Raw genomic sequence first — 16,609 nt, 5'->3', positions numbered from 1 at the left:
ACGGCCTGCAGCACTGCTACGCAACTGTTTAGGTCAGGAAATAATGAATACTGTATCCAATTAAAATTAAAGCTCCTCCATCAGCAGTTGTAATATAGGTATCTCATCCAATCACTAGCCTGACTCTTCTTCAATCGAGAGCACTGATAGGATTGTAGGACAACGTGTGCCAGTAATTCTCAGTAGTATCAGTGAGATGTCCTTTCATATTAGCATGGAAATACTTAGCTCAAGTACCTGAGAAAAATTGCTACTTCATAATTCAAGGTTATTCCATTGGTGATTGGCATCTTCATAAGTGCAAGATAGTATTCAAATTTGCACAGCTTACTTGTGTGCATAGTACTGAAAATCAGGCCCTCGAAGTTGCTGTCCCCCTGTCCATATATATAATATATATATATATATATATATTTGAGGGATACTTCTTGAATGAATTATTTTTGTTTGTTTTTTTATCCCCATTCAAATGAACTGGTAGGACTAGAATGGAGACGAGTTGTCATACTTCTGCATCAAAATTGTGTGCCTTTCCAAAAAAACTCACCTAATAGGCTTAGTTAACAATAGGGTCTTGAGGTGTGGTGGTTTTTTTTAAATACAGCTTTTTTTGGTCAAAACTAATCATTAGGGTTCCTTCCTGTAGGAAGAAGATGGTCTGCGGATGAGAAAGGCTCCCCAGACGAACAACCCAGTATCTGCATCTGCAACTGCTGTCAAGGAGGAAGGGCTCAGCACTAGACTACTTGCTCTGGTGGTTTTGTTCTTTATTGTTGGTGTAATTATAGGGAAAATAGCCTTGTAGAGGCAGCATGCTGAGGATTGTAAATTGGCTTGATGGTTCTGCCATATCATTGGATTAAATTTATTCATAACGATGTTTTAAAAAAATTAATGTATGACATCTCACAGGTCTTGCCTTTAAATTACCCCTGCACAAATATAACATAACGTAATCCTCTTGAAAGTTTAAAATGTACAATGAGTGAATGAATGATAAAGAAAGTTCTTTATTAAGTGATGAGGAAAAAATCATGAGTTAACACTACAATGGCATACTGTAAATGTCATTTTAAACATTTAGCCCTTGGTACATGTTGCTGTCCCACTGTCCATTTTTTTAAAAAAAAAAAAAAACCCAATTATTCTTCCACTGCTGGAGCTGGCCCTTTTGGATGTTTGGAGCTGGGTTAGGCAGGAGGGGTTGATAACTTCTGTAAAATATGTTGATCCACCATTCTGCTCATAAAGTTAACAGTTTGTTAGTGTCTTCAACTCCGTGCAAATTAACAATTCATTGGCACTTACAATTCTTTTCAGCTTCTCACTATTAATTTATGTGGCAGCGCTGAATGTGCTAGGCATCATTAAGAGGCATATATTGACTGGTATGACACTCATTTCGAATAAAGGTCAATGCCTTGTTCTCTTAAAGGGACCAAGCTACATTGCTGTTGGTTCATTTAGTTGAATTGAAATGTTATTCAGAGATGTTTAATGCATATTTAACTTATTTAATGTATTTCATCTCATGTTTCCTTATTGTCACATATTGACTAATCCTATGGTATAAAAAGGCACCTGTTCTAAAACCAGTGGATAGAACTAAAAAATTACTGCTGTAGCGATGCGAGATTCTTCTGCCCCCTCATGTTTTGGGCACTATGTAATTGTTTTGATCACTTAAACATTGGGGAAACAGCAGTCAGGAAACTGTTTTTGTATGTAAATAAATAAGTCTATCTAGCAAAAAAATTAGTAGTAAACTAGTTCTATGCCGTAAAAAGACCAATCCTGTTTGACTATGTAGCATCTTAAAAAAAAAAAAAAAAAAAAAAAAAAAAAAATAAAGCCCAGAGATTAAAGTTCATTTCGTTACTTTTGTCAAAGTCAATTAATTTTTTTTAAAGGACCTGCAGTTAGTCATTTTGATGAAGCTTATGTACGGCATCAGGAAATTGCTAGCCTTATCTCAACACTGTTTCCTCCAGCCCCATTTTAGTCTACAGAACCAATCTCCAGAGAAGCACATTGATGGAATACTGATGTTTAGAATAACCACATTGTCAGTCTGTTTATTTACTAGGTATCCTCTGCTGTTTTTCAGTCTTCAGTGGTTGGAGTCAGTAAGCCTGAGAATTTATACAAGTGGCACTCTAAGGCAGTAATATTAGTAACAGTAATAATACTATTAATAGTAATGTTACTATAAGGCAGTAATATTAATAATACTAACTATAAGGCATGTATATTCACTATATTCAAGCATGATCTGTAGATGACACATTCTTTTCAGTCAACTACCCATATAATTTTTCTTGGATTCCAATTTCAGAAGCCATCAGATTAAGATGTGCAATAGATTGAAGCTTATTCGCACACCTTAAAAAGATGGCTTCCCTTTCTATTTTGTGTTATTCCTAAATAAGGCTGGCGGGGGAGGGCTTGGGTTGGTAGATTTTTGCTGCCGTCTACTTTTCCACCCTTGCCATAATAATCAAAATGCTAATGAACATTTACTTATCTATCAAATGGTTGCCTCTGCCCTACTTTGTGCAGATGAGCAGAATTTTCCGGTGATATCCTTGCAGGTCAAGTACAATCCCAACGTGTCCTCTGGGTATGTACGTGTTTCTGTGGAGACTTTTTGTAGAACTGCCGACAAAAACAGGAAGAGGTGCATCTTCAGACAGGATGTGAAGATAGACCAGAGTCAAGTCTGTTCAATATGGTAGGGCCAAAGCAATTATAGTCTCCATTTTTTGCATGAGTGCAAGATGGGTTGGATACAGTGCAGAGGGAGAAGGTAGGAAGTAGTGAGATCAGCAAGGTAGGAGGGGGCATGATTATACAAGGATTTAAAAGGCTACAGCTTTGCTCTTTAGGGGACCAGTAACTAATGGAAGCCTCCTGAAACTCTTCAACTTCTGTTAACCAAAATGACTGACCAACACAGGAAGCATTCTGAAAGGGAGAGTTGTCTTTTAAAAGACTGGGATAAATATGATGTCTGAAGAATTCACGTTCATGGCTTTGTAGGATGTATCGGGAAGAATCTGGACTAAAGAGAGACTGAACGCAAATGTTTTGGGTGGCTGTGGCCATTGGAGCATTGTGGCTGTTTTATGGAGGGGGGTGGGAAAGAGTTGTGGTTTTTGTTTTTTGGACTTTTTTTGCTGGTCCATTGAGCAACTGTCATGCACCTTATCCATCAGAATTAACTTTGCTGGCACAAATGATTTATGGCTAGAGAAGAAAGCCAGAAGAGTTTGTTGGTGTCCTCAGGCCATAGCTTGTTTAATGGTCATGCCTCCGAATGTCTGAAAACTTAAAACATTTTAAATAATTTATGAGTAAAGTTGCTTCTATTACTTTTTGTGTTACCATAGTACATAGGGGACCCCAAACAAAGATTACCCTCTCCCCTTGTTCTAGGCACTATACAAAGACACTCCCTACCTTGAGGAGTTTACAGTCTAAGTAGGTAGCTATTGATAAATCAGTACTGGCTGCTATGATCAGACAGGTGTCTTCCATGGTACTACCTGAGCCACAGTATCACTCTGTTCTGTAAGTGCCTCAAATAACTCAAGTTACTATTAAAACTTAATTTAACAAAACTCTGAAGTCTCTCAAATCCTGCCTGACAGCAGCCTAACAAACGAGAGCCTGGAAGTGTCTAGTGTAGCCCCCAGGTCCTCCAAAAAATCAATCCAAGCAAAGGATAGCCAGTGTCAATTGAATTCTTCTTATCTGCCTGTCGGACAGAAAGCTACTCTTTTCCCACCTGTTTGAGACAGAAAACTCTCTCAAAATTTCAAAAAGACTGGTATTCTTTTGCAAATGCAGTGTCCCCTTTTTCCACCCTCTTTGAAGAAGACACTCTCTATACACCTGTATTTACTGGTATGGCTCTGATAGAGCTGTCTTTCAGGTAAGAAACTTTCCCGTTATGGAAATATGTCCTTAAACTGCTTCATAAACTTCTTTGCCATCTGAAGAAATGTTTCATCAGACTTGTAGAAAGTGAAGTATTCTGATGTCTAGAAGCTATATAAAAATATAGGGGACAGCAGGAAAGGACATGGAAGACTAAGGATGCAATGGAAAGACTGAAGAGAAGTTTGAAGAGGACTGGACCTGCAAGACCTATGAACCCATTCCATGAACTTGAAAGAGTGGCAAATAATTGTGGGCAGCTCTGACCCTTTGTAAATGAGAAAAGGAGTCGAAGTGAAAGAATGTGTAACTTTATTATATAAAAACTATGCAAAGCATGAAGTTTATAAATCATGTTCATAGTGTATATACCTATAATTTCACACCCATGATATAACACCCAGGTGTAAGCAAACTACTGCTTAATCTGTCTGTGGAATCCACAATCTAAAAATTAACCATCCAACTATTCTTGGTTGTAAAATAATCCCTTAGAATGCCCCATTCCCATGGAGGTTTTGCTATTAATTTCAGTGGAAGCAGGAAAGGCCTCTAATCAGAATTTTCACTTTGTAGACTTGGGAATCTTTCCCCTTTAGACACAAGTTTTAAATTTACCTGCAAGGAAACTAAGATCTTTTTCCATGAAGTCTGTGGAATGCAAATAAATCAAAGGAACTTTTTCCTATTTTCACACAGAGGCCCGTGTTTTCAAATGAGGGGATTCCATGCATAAATGATCAGAATTGTCCCTTTGCGTTGGCAGTCCCCTAATTTACATGCAGAACTATAGCAATTGCATGTGCAGGTTAAGCACCAAATTTGTGTGCATGTTTTCACATGCGGAATTATTTTTAATTGATGGCCTTAGTCATTAGAGAACAAGGTAGTGCTCAGTACATAAGTGACAGGGATTGGTATACCGTAATGTAGTTCCCTAAAAACATGAAATTTTAAGTAAGATGCCTGATTGTATTCAGTGTTAATTCTCTTTCTCCTGAAGTGCTGCCAGTGGAGTACAATTTGAAATCCATTCTGCAAATTGTTAGTGTTTCTCCTCCCCAGTACACTATAAAGGGATTATATCTTCTGCGCACGTACACCTGAATTCTTATAAAAATCTTGCCTTGGCAGCTAACATGTATATACAGTTGTACATGTTTGCATCTGCATACCTTAACAATGGCATTTTACAATCTTAAAATGTTTAATATTGCAATTCTTAATACAAGAAAGACAAGGGAATTCAGAATTGTGGCTTGAATTCTATAGTTAACATATTTCCTAAAGAGAAGAGTGACAATGTCCTTTTGTCCCTCTTAACTGGAGATCATTCCTAATTCTTAGGCACAATAGACCAATTTAAAGACAGTGTTTTCAGACTTCAAAGCTACTCATTTTGCTTATTGTAGCATCATGAAACTTGTCCTGAGGACTGCTGTTTGTATTCGCTATATGTATGCACTCTATTTGATTTTTGAAGACTATATAGAACATCCTGAACTTCCATGTTTGTGGTGGCTCTGCTAACAGCAGTGCCACTTCACAGCAGCAGTTTAGAATCATGGAGTTAGCTGGTTTTCCATTCTAATTCAACCCAAGTTTGCAGCTGTTATTGAAAATCTCTGATGCCCAGTTTGAGAGAGAAGTGGTAAATTGTGTTCATTTTCAGGTAAAGTGTGTAAGGACTGCACTCCAGAAAACGTGAAGGGGAGACTTCAACTGATGCAGGTGTACAATTATACATTGAAATAACTGATTAGATGCATTTCTGTATGCAATTTTTGAGTTGTGTGCACAATTCCAGTACAAATAAGGCAGGCCTGAAGCAGCTAAGCTTTAAAGTATTGAATAGCTGTATGCCTTTAAGAAACATTATTAGACTTCTACACTGATAATAGATCCCTTAATTTTTAAACTCTGGCAGCCATTAGCAGAAAGCGCACACAGCAATGTGGAGTATAAATTTCACTTTCAGATACAAGTGCTTGATCGTGCACAGTGAGAAATGCATCCCAGTCTACCATCATGCGGTGCTGGGGAGTACTGGGTTACAGCAATTCCTCGGTTTTGTTTTGTTTTAAATTGGCCCATTTTAAGATATGCCCTTTTATTTTGTTACAGAAGTACTATTATAAAGAGCCTCTACTGTGATTTGTGTAGGAGATGCTTCCAGCACTGCATTTGGAAGCTGTTGTGGCTTATTGTGCAATAGCATAATTATATGTGCTTCTCTAAAAATGTAATTTACGCATAAGAAAATGTTCATAGAAATCCATCAGGCACTTCATAGGAACAAGTGACTTTCACAACATGCTGTGACTGATCGTTCATGTAGCTTGAAACATAGTCATGCTAAAGATTGACTTGGTTAAAAGATGACAATGGAATACAACACTAGCATAAATAATCTCCTGCTGCTAAATAGAGGGCTTTGAGACACATGCTTTGACAGTGTCCGATTAAGATTACTTTGTATTATACCCACAGATTGATGTATATTTAATCACTTGTTCTAAGGGATGTTGGTATTGAAGTGACACTGTTCACTGTACCATTACTGACTTGTGTTTTGATTAGCTGTAAAGAACAAAGTAACTGTGTGCTTCAGCCACCCAGAGTAGCTTAACCATAAAAGAGCTGTTTTATGAATAGGCTGATTTTATTATTGGGTGAAGCTAAGGGTTCTAGTACCTCTAAGTAAGAGCCACCCAGGAACCTATTACACCTGATACAAACCATTTCCCCATTGCTGTAGTCATTCATTTGAAGACTAACTGCAATTATTGTGCATAGATCATTAACTCCACCATACTCTGCCATTTACTATGATCTCGCTTCCTGTATAAACTACCTGCAAATGTTCCCTTGAAAAATGAATTTTGATGTAGATCTATTGTGCCCCCAGTCCTGACCAAAGCTTACACTGAAGCCTCTGTTTTGCGATAAACTTATCGAATGTAATCCTGAACCCAGGAATGCAAAACAGGCTGTTTTCCTTTTAACAAATTACGCTTTTTCATCTTGTATCGTGTCATCTACTGTTGTTGGACCCCCAAATAGGAAAATGAAGGAGGTGAAAAGGATTTTTTTTTTTTAATGAATTACAGCTACATACCCGGAGCAGATGTGCATCTGGTATCTCTGTTTACGCTCTAAGTCAACACCACAATTCATTCTTATTTGTGGAGTTAAATTTCTTGGCTGTATGGTCCTACAACTTTCATCCTTGGCTATGAAAACTCAAGGAATGATCTAGTTATCGTATAGTCTTCACTTTAGAATTGAAGGCTATACACAAAACTACATTAAAAGAACATTAACGTTGCAAAGTCAAGCACTCCAAAGGTAGGAAATGCCAGAATTTTGGTTGCCAGGCAAGATAAGGGCTACATTGTGTACAGACATTTAGTGAGAGACTCCCTACCCCAAAGAGCTTACAGTCTAAGTCAAAAGACTGACAAATGTTGAGAGGAGAAACAGATAGATGAAGTGATTGTTCAGCAGGGGCATGATGGAGCCAGGAATAAGAACTGAGGTCATAGCTGCAGGTTGAATTTTTTTCAACTAAGGTTTTTTTGGGGGGGGGTTCTGAAAATGCATTTTTGGGGGTCCAGAACTATTTGCCAATACAGTTCAAATTCAACTAATAGGTTTTTTTGGGGAGGAGTGTTTCATTTTGACCAGTTTGATGTTTTGTTTTGATTTTAAATTTTAAAAAAAGACATACAAAGGTGACAAGCATCCAGAATGGCCAAATCAAAATGAAAAATTGTTGTGGGTTAATTGAAACCTTTTGGTGACATCAAATTAAAAAAACAAAATTCAAATTTGGGTCACCTTGGTGTTTTGGTCAATTTGAAATGAATTTTTGTAATTGGTTCGATTTTAAATTCAAATAGATTTTTTTTTTTTTTCCCCTTCTGATGAGCCTGTGAACTGGAAAATCTATTCGCTCATCCGCACTAAGCAGGCTGGCATGTGTTTTCCTTTCTGATAGCTGTTGAAAGTTGGCCATGCTAAAACAGGATGAGTGTTTCTTATACACTGTGGTTGAAATCCTGCCTCCACTCATCTGAATGAGTTTCACCATTGTCTTCACCAGAGCGAGAATTTCATTCGAGAATAGTGATACTCAGACCTCAGCGGTTCAGGAGCCAAATTAATGATCAACATTACCCAAAAGAGCCACAGTAGTGTGAATTCATTGTTTCATTTACTATTTTATTTATATAATTAATTCTCTCAGCAAAATGACTGACCAAGTATTCTACAATTGGTTAACATAGTAAACACATCCTGATTGGTTAATTAAATCAGTGTTTAATATGTGCGGCAAAGAGGCGTATTAAAGAGCCCCTTGCTGCTCCTGAGCCTCAGTCTGAGTATCACTGGTCTAGAATTATCTAACAAACTGAGTAATTGTTGTATAGCTACATGAGTCCTAATGAAGGAGAATATTAGTAAAATGTTCCAAAGCTCTAAGTGACATAGAACCAACCTCCATTTTAAAAAGAAACTTGGGCATCTAGGAATCTAAATCTTATTGAAAGTCAATGGGATTGAGACCTCTAAGGGCCTGAGTCTCTTGAAAATGGGAGTTAAGGTCCTACGTCACGTAAGCACTTCTGAAAAATGTTAACTGTATTCACTGTCTCCACCTTGAGACCTAATATAACCATTTTACAGCTTTGTTCCTTCAACTTGTTCTGTAATGTTCCAGTGAAAGCTGTGCAAACTTTTGTATCTACCCTCTCAGTATTTAAACTCAATAATTTTATGTGCTGTCCATATTCAATGTAAAATTTGTCTTACGAAGAAAATGCTAAAGACACCATGTGAGTGGTAGTGGTTTTTGTTCACCATGATCCAAGTTTATCTCAGAATGCCCAGGTTTGTTTACTTTAACTTTTGTTTGGTAGCTGATTTTTATTTGAGAATTGGGGAGGGGAGTGCTAAGTCTTTTTTTTTTTTTTTTTTTTTTTTTTTAAAACACAACCACATCCCAAAGCAATTTAAAAATGGAAGACATAAAGGTAGCTAGTTGACAGGAAACTACTTTTTAATTGGACTGGTGAGGAAGAAACATAGATCCCAGTTTAAGAACTTGTTGTCCAAGTTTCAGCCCAGACTAAGTGTTTTCACATACCACTGGAAAAACAGGAATTTAGAAAAGCAACTTTAATAAATATCTTCTCCTGTTAAAATAAGAAGGCATGAACAGTTTCATACTAACAGATGTTAATATAGAAAGTAACTAATAATGCATGAGGAATAAAAAATGCATGTATACCTTTTTTTTAAAAAAAAAAAAAAAGCTGAGATGTACAAAAAATTTTAACATACAAAATTTTTAAAAGGGGTTGATTTTTTTCAAAAACACAAAAGTCCACTCTTACGGACTTTCTTTCTGTGCCTAAATGCCCTTTGAAATGTCCTGACTCTCCCAAATGCTTGATTTTTTTTTTTAAACAATTGAAAGCAGCTGTTTAAGAAGAAAGAAATCCAGTAGTTAGTTGCCATTGTTCTTTTCCATGTGAGACTGCTTTTTCTAACACTCGCAGTATTTATTGTACCCAATGTGTGGGGGTTCTATTTTGGATTTCATTATGACAGCTAGAGATATTGATTAGCAAGTGCTGAATAAATTGCATTCAAGAGTCCTAAATGTTGGCTAAAGAGATCTGGTTTGTTGATCACTTTTAATAAATTTTGGAATACAAGGGATATTCCAGAAGCCTGGAAGAGGGATACAGTTGTGCCAGTATTCAAAAAAGGCAGGCAAGATGACATGAGTAACTCTTGATTAATTAGCCTGACCTCTGTCCTGGGCAAAATAATGGAAAAGCTGCTACAGGAATCAGTTAAAGAATTAAATGATAGGAATATAAATTAATGCCAGTCAACAAAGTTTTACGGAAAATAGATTTTGTCAAACAAAATAGATTTAACTCTGAGATTACAAACTTGGTAGATAAAAACTCTGTAGCTGTAATACAATTAGACTCTTGTAACATGTTAATACTGCATGACATTCTGATTTAAAAAATAAGCACTCTACAATATCAATGAAGCATATGTTAAATGGATAACTGGCTAATTGAAAGAGCTCCCAGTAGTTGGCAATGGAGAATTATCAGATGGGCGATGTTTCTAGTGGTGTTCAACAGGGACAAATACTAGACCCAAAGATAGTTAACATTTTTATCTGTCAGCTGGAAGTAAATACAAAATCGCTGCTCACAGATAAGTGACACAAAGTTTGGCAGACTGGTAAATGAGGATGAGGACAGGGCAGACATACAGAGCCATCTGGATTGCTTGGTAGTCTGGGCTATTCAGATAAAATGTTTTAATACAGCCGTACCTACCACATGGGCAACTGTACCCTGGAAGGAAGAAACTCTGAAAAAGATGTAGGGGTTGGTAGTGATCAAGCAACTGAACATAAGCCTCCAGTGTAATGTTGTAGCACAATGGTCTAATGCAATTTTTGGATGAAGAAACAAGGAAAGAGTGAGTAGGAGTGTGGAAGTGATTTACCACCGTATATAGAATTGATGAGGTGGATGCTGAATTACTGTGTACAGTTCTGTCCATATTTTTTAATAGATTTTGAAAAATGGGAGTGGGTGCAGAAGAGCCACATCTGAGGATGAGAGAAAATGCCTTAGCGTTAGCAATTTAAAGAGCTCTGTCTGTTTAGCTCATCTGAAAGAAGAGAGTATATAGTGTGTAAATATTGGGGTGTTAGAACACTTTGTATGATAGCTGAAAGCTGAAGCCAGACAATTCCAAACAGAATGTAAGTACATAGTTGTACAAATGAGGGTGATTAACCATTGGAACAAACTGCCAAGGAAAGTGGATTCTTCATGTCTTCAAATCAAGTCTGGATTCCTTTCTGGAGGATATACTCTAGCCACATACAAGTTATTAGGCTCAATACAGTGGTGAAATTTAGTTGCCTGTGATATACAGGCAGTCACATAAGATAATACATGAATGTATTACTTCATTCAAATTCAAGGCCTGATTCTGCAAGCGTCTGCTAAACAATCACTGTTGATTCACAGTAAACTACAGAATAGTTTGGGAATGGCTTTCCAAAACTAGATCCAACACAAGTTTTTTCCCTTTATGCAGAAATCTCTTTGTGGCTCCACCCCTCTCCCCTTCATTAAAAATAAGGAAAACAGTTGTGAAAAGGTTCCTGCCTGGGTTTTGGTAGGGGAAGGGGTAAAGCCTCTCTCCAAACAGCCAATAAACCTCATCGCTGCTGCAGGTATTGGTAAGCGGATCCAGATGTTCTCTCCACAGGAATGCTGTAGAGCTTTGTTGGCAATGACTCCCTGAAGGGTGAAGTGGATAAGCCTATGGGAATAGAGTTGGAGGTGCTCCTAGTATAAACATTTCACTAATTTATGTACCAGATTCCTTTAGTGCATTTGTCTGCGATGGTACCAAGTTTACTTTTGTAGCTTTGTCATGTAATTGTAGTCTTGCCACCATGCCTGAGACTGACTGTCCAGGTTTTTATACTACACCCATTGCTATAGTCTCCGAACACATCGTCAAGTGTGATTAAAAGTGTACATAGCGACAGTATTATGCAACTTGCATATGTAAATATATGTGCCTGCAACTGGTGGTATTTGCATACAAAACTCACTGATGACTTTGAGCCTGAATTTAGAACTTCCCTGAGTAGCTCAGGCTAGGACTTCATCAAAGCTCACCAGCAAAACAGTATCAGACTTGAGCAGTGCTTGGGAGGGAGGCCACCAAAGAAATCCCTGGCTGTTGCAGAAGGTGGCAGTTGTGGTGATGAAAGTAGCAACCCTCTTTCCTCTAAGCCATTAGTGAATCGGTGCATCAGCATTGTGCTAGCAGATTCTGTTCTGTTCGAGGTACCAAGGAATAAAAACTTGGACATATTTGTCGTGTCTAATTGTTAGCTACATCATCCTGGCTCTCCTGGATCAGTTACTTGAGTTGCAAAATTTAAGTGTTGTTGGAAAAAAAAGGTTTCATGTACTGAGACAAACCTAAAAAGTCTAATCCTTAAACTACAAGAAAAAGAGCATTGTCATTATTTTGGGAATATCAAAATGACTTTCTCCTTTGATATGCTGAAGTGGTTGAGCAGACTGCAAACTTTCCATTGCACCCAAGAAAAAAGTATAGGAAATTAGATTTACAATCATTGCACTCATATGGTTCCTTTTTAAACATATGCATTTGACCTTGGATACTTGTACATAGCAGGCATCAAAACATAGTAATCTTTAAACAGAGAAAGCATTTTGGAAGATATGTACATGATACTTTCTGTGGCAGGCATGTGATAACATGCTGAAAAAACTACTAGAAGAGATGCTTGTTAAATGTGTATGAATCAATTGTTAACGTCCACAGTCCCCAAAACTTATAAAACCCATAAATTGTCTAAGGGGTTGTCTACCAGAGGCCAGCCAGAAAAAATTATCTAATGGCGTGAATTTTAAATGGATTAGTTCAGTGGTATTAAATCCTTGTGTGGATGCTGTTGTTCAGAATTAAAGTGACTTTAATGTGGTTTATCTTAATTCATTTTGGAAGTGAATTAAACTAAACATATTAAAGCCAATTTACTTCTGAATGCAGATGTTCACAGTGGAGTTTAACTAACCTACTTCAAATACACGGTTAGTTAACTTGGATTAATTTTCCTCAATGGCCCTGTGTAAACAAGCCCTAAGTACAGCTTCAGTTTTGTACATACGGCACTAAAAATGTAGCTATTGCATAGTTGGTTTAAAAAATCCTTTTCAGATAAGATACATAGGGTTAGGTGAAGAGGATTTAGCTATCACAAGGTGTCTTCGAGTTAGGTGTCCTCTTAGCTACAGTAGGCTAGGGAATATAATTCCATACGTTGCTCTCCTTGTAGGCAGAAATTAGCCAGGACTTGACTGTGGTGTCTGATTATAGTCTGTCACTGCACCCCTCAGATTAATTTACTTGAGTCAAGTTTATCACGTTATCCTTGCACTTGTTTGGCATTTTTATGTTTGAGATCTAAGCCAGAGTTGGATTGATGACTCTTGTTAAGGGAATGCACCAGCAAACGCACAAGGGATTGTGCCAAAGTGGGGGCAGAGGTAACGCAGGGTCGGTATAGTGTCTTTTTGCACCTATGCTTGTGTCTCCCTGGTGAGTGGTACAGTCATAAATTGGCTGGTCATGTCTCAGACCATTTGGGCTACGTGATAACACAGAGAGGTGGAACAGAGTGAATCCAACCCTTATGCAGTCAGTGTAATATGACAGAGGCAAGGTCGTAACAGAAAAAGCGGGGTGGCAGGGTCACTTGTGTCTCACGCATTGTTGCTTGTGAACTGGGACCATCACAGCCCAGAGCCTGGGAAAGCTAACATGCACACAACAAGAAAGCAGAGCTTGCAAACTGTAGGTTGCAAGGATGGCATCAGTCTGCCACGGAGAGCTCTTCCTGAACTCAAGGAAGAGCGATTGTGAGAGAGAGAGAGAGAGTGTGTGTGTGTGTGTGTGTGGTATGACAGGTTTCAGAGAAGCAGCCATCTTAGTCTGTGTTCACAAAAAGAAAAAGAGTACTTGTGGCACCTTAGAGACTAACAAATTTATTTGAGCATAAGCTTTTGTGAGCTACAGCTCACTTCATCGGATGCATTCAGTGCCACTGAATGCATCCGATGAAGTGAGCTGTAGCTCACGAAAGCTTATGCTCAAATAAATTTGTTAGTCTCTAAGGTGCCATAAGTATTCCTTTTCTTTGTATGGTATGAGTTTCAGTGATTGATCCAGAGCCCTTGCCAAAGCCAGCTACATGAATTTACAGGAGCAGTAAGTGAGGGGCGGGGGAGAATCAGTTTGAGAGAATGAGCCCTCAAAGCTTTGGAAACTGGACTTTTGTGTGACTGGAGCCCTCAATTATATCCTAGCAATGCTGCAGGCTAGAATCAGCAGTTCTAATTTAACACGTCTTTTTAGTATTGCTAAATTACCTGACAGTTTGCAATGTGTCCATGTCACTACATTAGATTTATGCCCAATGAATGTCAATTAGGAAATATACGCACAGTACACATCGTACATAATCAGGCATGTTATGCAGGGAAACCCTCTTGTTTTGTCCATTTTGTTTTTAATGTGTACAGAATCTAAGCAAACTGATTCCAGATGTGCTTATCTAAAGAGGGTATAAAATTGTCTTAGCACCCCGTGTCTGAATTCTGTGCTGCACCTGAGCAAACAGCTGGACTCATCTAGTCCCATCTTAAAAACTGCATTGCCATAAGTGACAATAAAAAGGTCACAGGCAAAGGTTTTAGTGCTTCATTCCCGTTATTATCCTCTTTTCCTAGGTAGCTTGGACTGATGTATTTAGAAAAGACCCCAGTAGCCCCGGCACACTGAATAAGAGGTGCTTGGTATGAGGTGGGCCGCTTCTCAGGTCTGTCAGGGCTGGATCCGTCTGTGGGCCTTTCGCCGATGAACAGCAAGCTCCGATCTTTCATGTCTTGCTCCATTTTAAAGAGTTCATATTCTGTGTGGGGCAGCTTGATGCCCAAAGCCAGACACCCATTGGTCAGCGTTATATCCTGCTCAATCCCGGCACTCCAGGAGCCGGTCTCCCCGCAGGTCCCTGGCTCTGAGGAGTTTAGCATAGTCACTGTTACCTGATCCATTGCTGTAACCCGAGCACAGGTCACTTTAAATGCCAGCTCTGTACCTCCTCTCACTATGGAGGATGGGATGCCCTTGGTGTAGTGCCCAGATGCATAGATGGTAAAAGTAGGCTGCTTGCAGAGTGGGTCAGAGTAGTGATAATAGTACCCTTCCCAGGTGCGATTGGTGCCATGAAATATGAAGTACCTGGTAAGAAAAAGCACAGCTGGCCGGACTTCACAATGAGCACTCACCCACCTGCCACTTAACTGCATCGGCAGCTCAGCTTTAGCTGGTAAGATAGGTGGATGGTGTTCATCAGATCTGTATATAATCCCACAAGCAGGGCAAGGATGCACGTGATGCTGTTGGAGGCAAACAAATAAAAAGTAAATGAAAAATATTACATGCAAACCCCCATTCAAAGTATTTAAACAACAACAGGCCAATCTCCATCCCTGGTGCAACTTCATTGAGGTCCAGGAGGCTGCATCAGGGATGAATTTGGCCCAATGGGTCCAAGCAGTTTAGTAAGATAAAAGGCTGCCTAGATCCCCTGCTATTCTAGGGAAAAACAGGAAGGGCCAAATTCTGTCTTTGGAGATGAACACCTGGCTCTTCTCGAAGGCCAGTGGGAGCTGTGTGCCATGCACCTCAGGGCAGCAGTTGGTCCAAGAGGAGCGCTGCAAGCAGGACAAGGGATACGCTTTTGGAATGCCCTGGTTTTCTTTCACTACAAGATTTCTGTGACTATTTGAGAGGTTAGGATCAGGGCACAAATGCTGAGGTTTTGCTCCCACAACACCATGTGCCTAGTGAAAACTTAGACAAGACCTGGACCTAAAGAAAATGCCACCAGTTAAGGTTATTGAGGCAGTCTCTGGTGCTGCTGGGAGTTGTCAAATAGGCCTGTACATTTTTATATCCATTCAGATGGTGCCGGAAAAGCCAAAGCACAGCTAAGACCCTCAGAAGGAGGGCTAAGAAATGGTGCTGCCATCTCCTAAAAGAGTCCATGAAACCCAGTATCAAAACACCTTCTGACCTTAAACTCTATGAAAAACGTGGATCCAACCAACATGTGTTTAATTTTGAAGGAGCCCCAGGATGCCTGAGCATTGCTCAAAGCTCTATGTCAAACCAATCCTGTGTCCAATCTAATTCTATAGGAGCTTTGTGCAAAGTTGAAACCTTTTCCTATATTTCATATGGAAAAGTGTCAGTACGTAGAGACTTTTTTAAAAAATAAGTATTATAACATTTGATCATTTTCTGAAATTCTAGCTAATCTAACTGTTCGCATGGAACAAGATTAAATAACTCAATAGTGTGGGTAATTTACATGCATGTTGATTGGAGTCTACTGTAATTTAGTCATTTTCAGCTTGCTTTACTGCTACTGTCACGCTAATGAGTGGTGACAGTCCACAGTCCATTATTGCTAAATAATCCCAGAAGTTGGCAAATATATATATTCCCTGTAGACAGGAAATTCTTTGATAATGGAGGTAATTTCAGGAGAGTGGATTTCTTTAAAACAGTTATAGATTTAAGGAAGTTAGAGTAGTATTTCCCCATAGGTTAAAAAATAGCTCCTAGCTGTCAGGACCAGGATGTAGGTAGCCAGGCCTACTGGTCAGCATAAGACAAGGGCCAGGTTCCCACACTAGCCAGGGTTCAGAACCAGGAGGTCAGGTCAGGTCAGGAACCAGGAGTGCAGGGTCAGTAGACAAGCCAGAGGTCAGGAAACCAGGAGATCAGAAGACAGGCATAGATAGCACTGGGTGAGCAGTCCAAAACAGGGTACACCCCACTTGTACAGACTTCATGCTCCTCCTTCTGTCTTAAGTAGGGGGAGCAAGCCAATCAGGTGTGCTGGTGTTCCACTAATCAGGGCTTAGGGTAGAGTCTTCCAGCTGAGTTAGGCTTCAAGGAGTCTTGATTCTAGCTGGTAATAGTGAAGTGTCAGGTGAAGGGTTGG

The 16,609-nt window shown here is 39.0% G+C and overlaps 2 protein-coding genes across 4 annotated transcripts in view; one reads left to right on the top strand and one right to left on the bottom strand.

Moving 5' to 3' along the window:
• The window catches only part of VAPB (VAMP associated protein B and C), a 59,333-nt gene extending 50,422 nt beyond the window's left edge, over positions 1–8,911 (top strand). For all 3 annotated transcript variants that reach the window (XM_037877254.2, XM_037877252.2, XM_037877253.2), the window contains one exon: positions 647–8,911. In XM_037877254.2, coding sequence (XP_037733182.1) covers positions 647–805 — 159 coding nt within the window. In that variant the 3' untranslated portion in view covers positions 806–8,911. The remainder of the gene's footprint in view (positions 1–646) is intronic.
• Positions 1,129–16,609, bottom strand: part of APCDD1L (APC down-regulated 1 like) — a 38,646-nt gene continuing 23,165 nt past the window's right edge. Inside the window, exon 4 of the mRNA XM_027822303.3 lies at positions 1,129–14,993. Coding sequence (XP_027678104.1) covers positions 14,226–14,993 — 768 coding nt within the window. The 3' untranslated portion in view covers positions 1,129–14,225. The remainder of the gene's footprint in view (positions 14,994–16,609) is intronic.

This window comes from Chelonia mydas, chromosome 13 (genome assembly GCF_015237465.2).
Source record: "Chelonia mydas isolate rCheMyd1 chromosome 13, rCheMyd1.pri.v2, whole genome shotgun sequence".
In the NCBI taxonomy this organism is placed as follows: Eukaryota; Metazoa; Chordata; order Testudines; family Cheloniidae; genus Chelonia; species Chelonia mydas.
The sequence above is the reverse complement of the archived record's forward strand: the minus strand, read 5'-3'. Positions and strand labels throughout refer to the sequence as shown.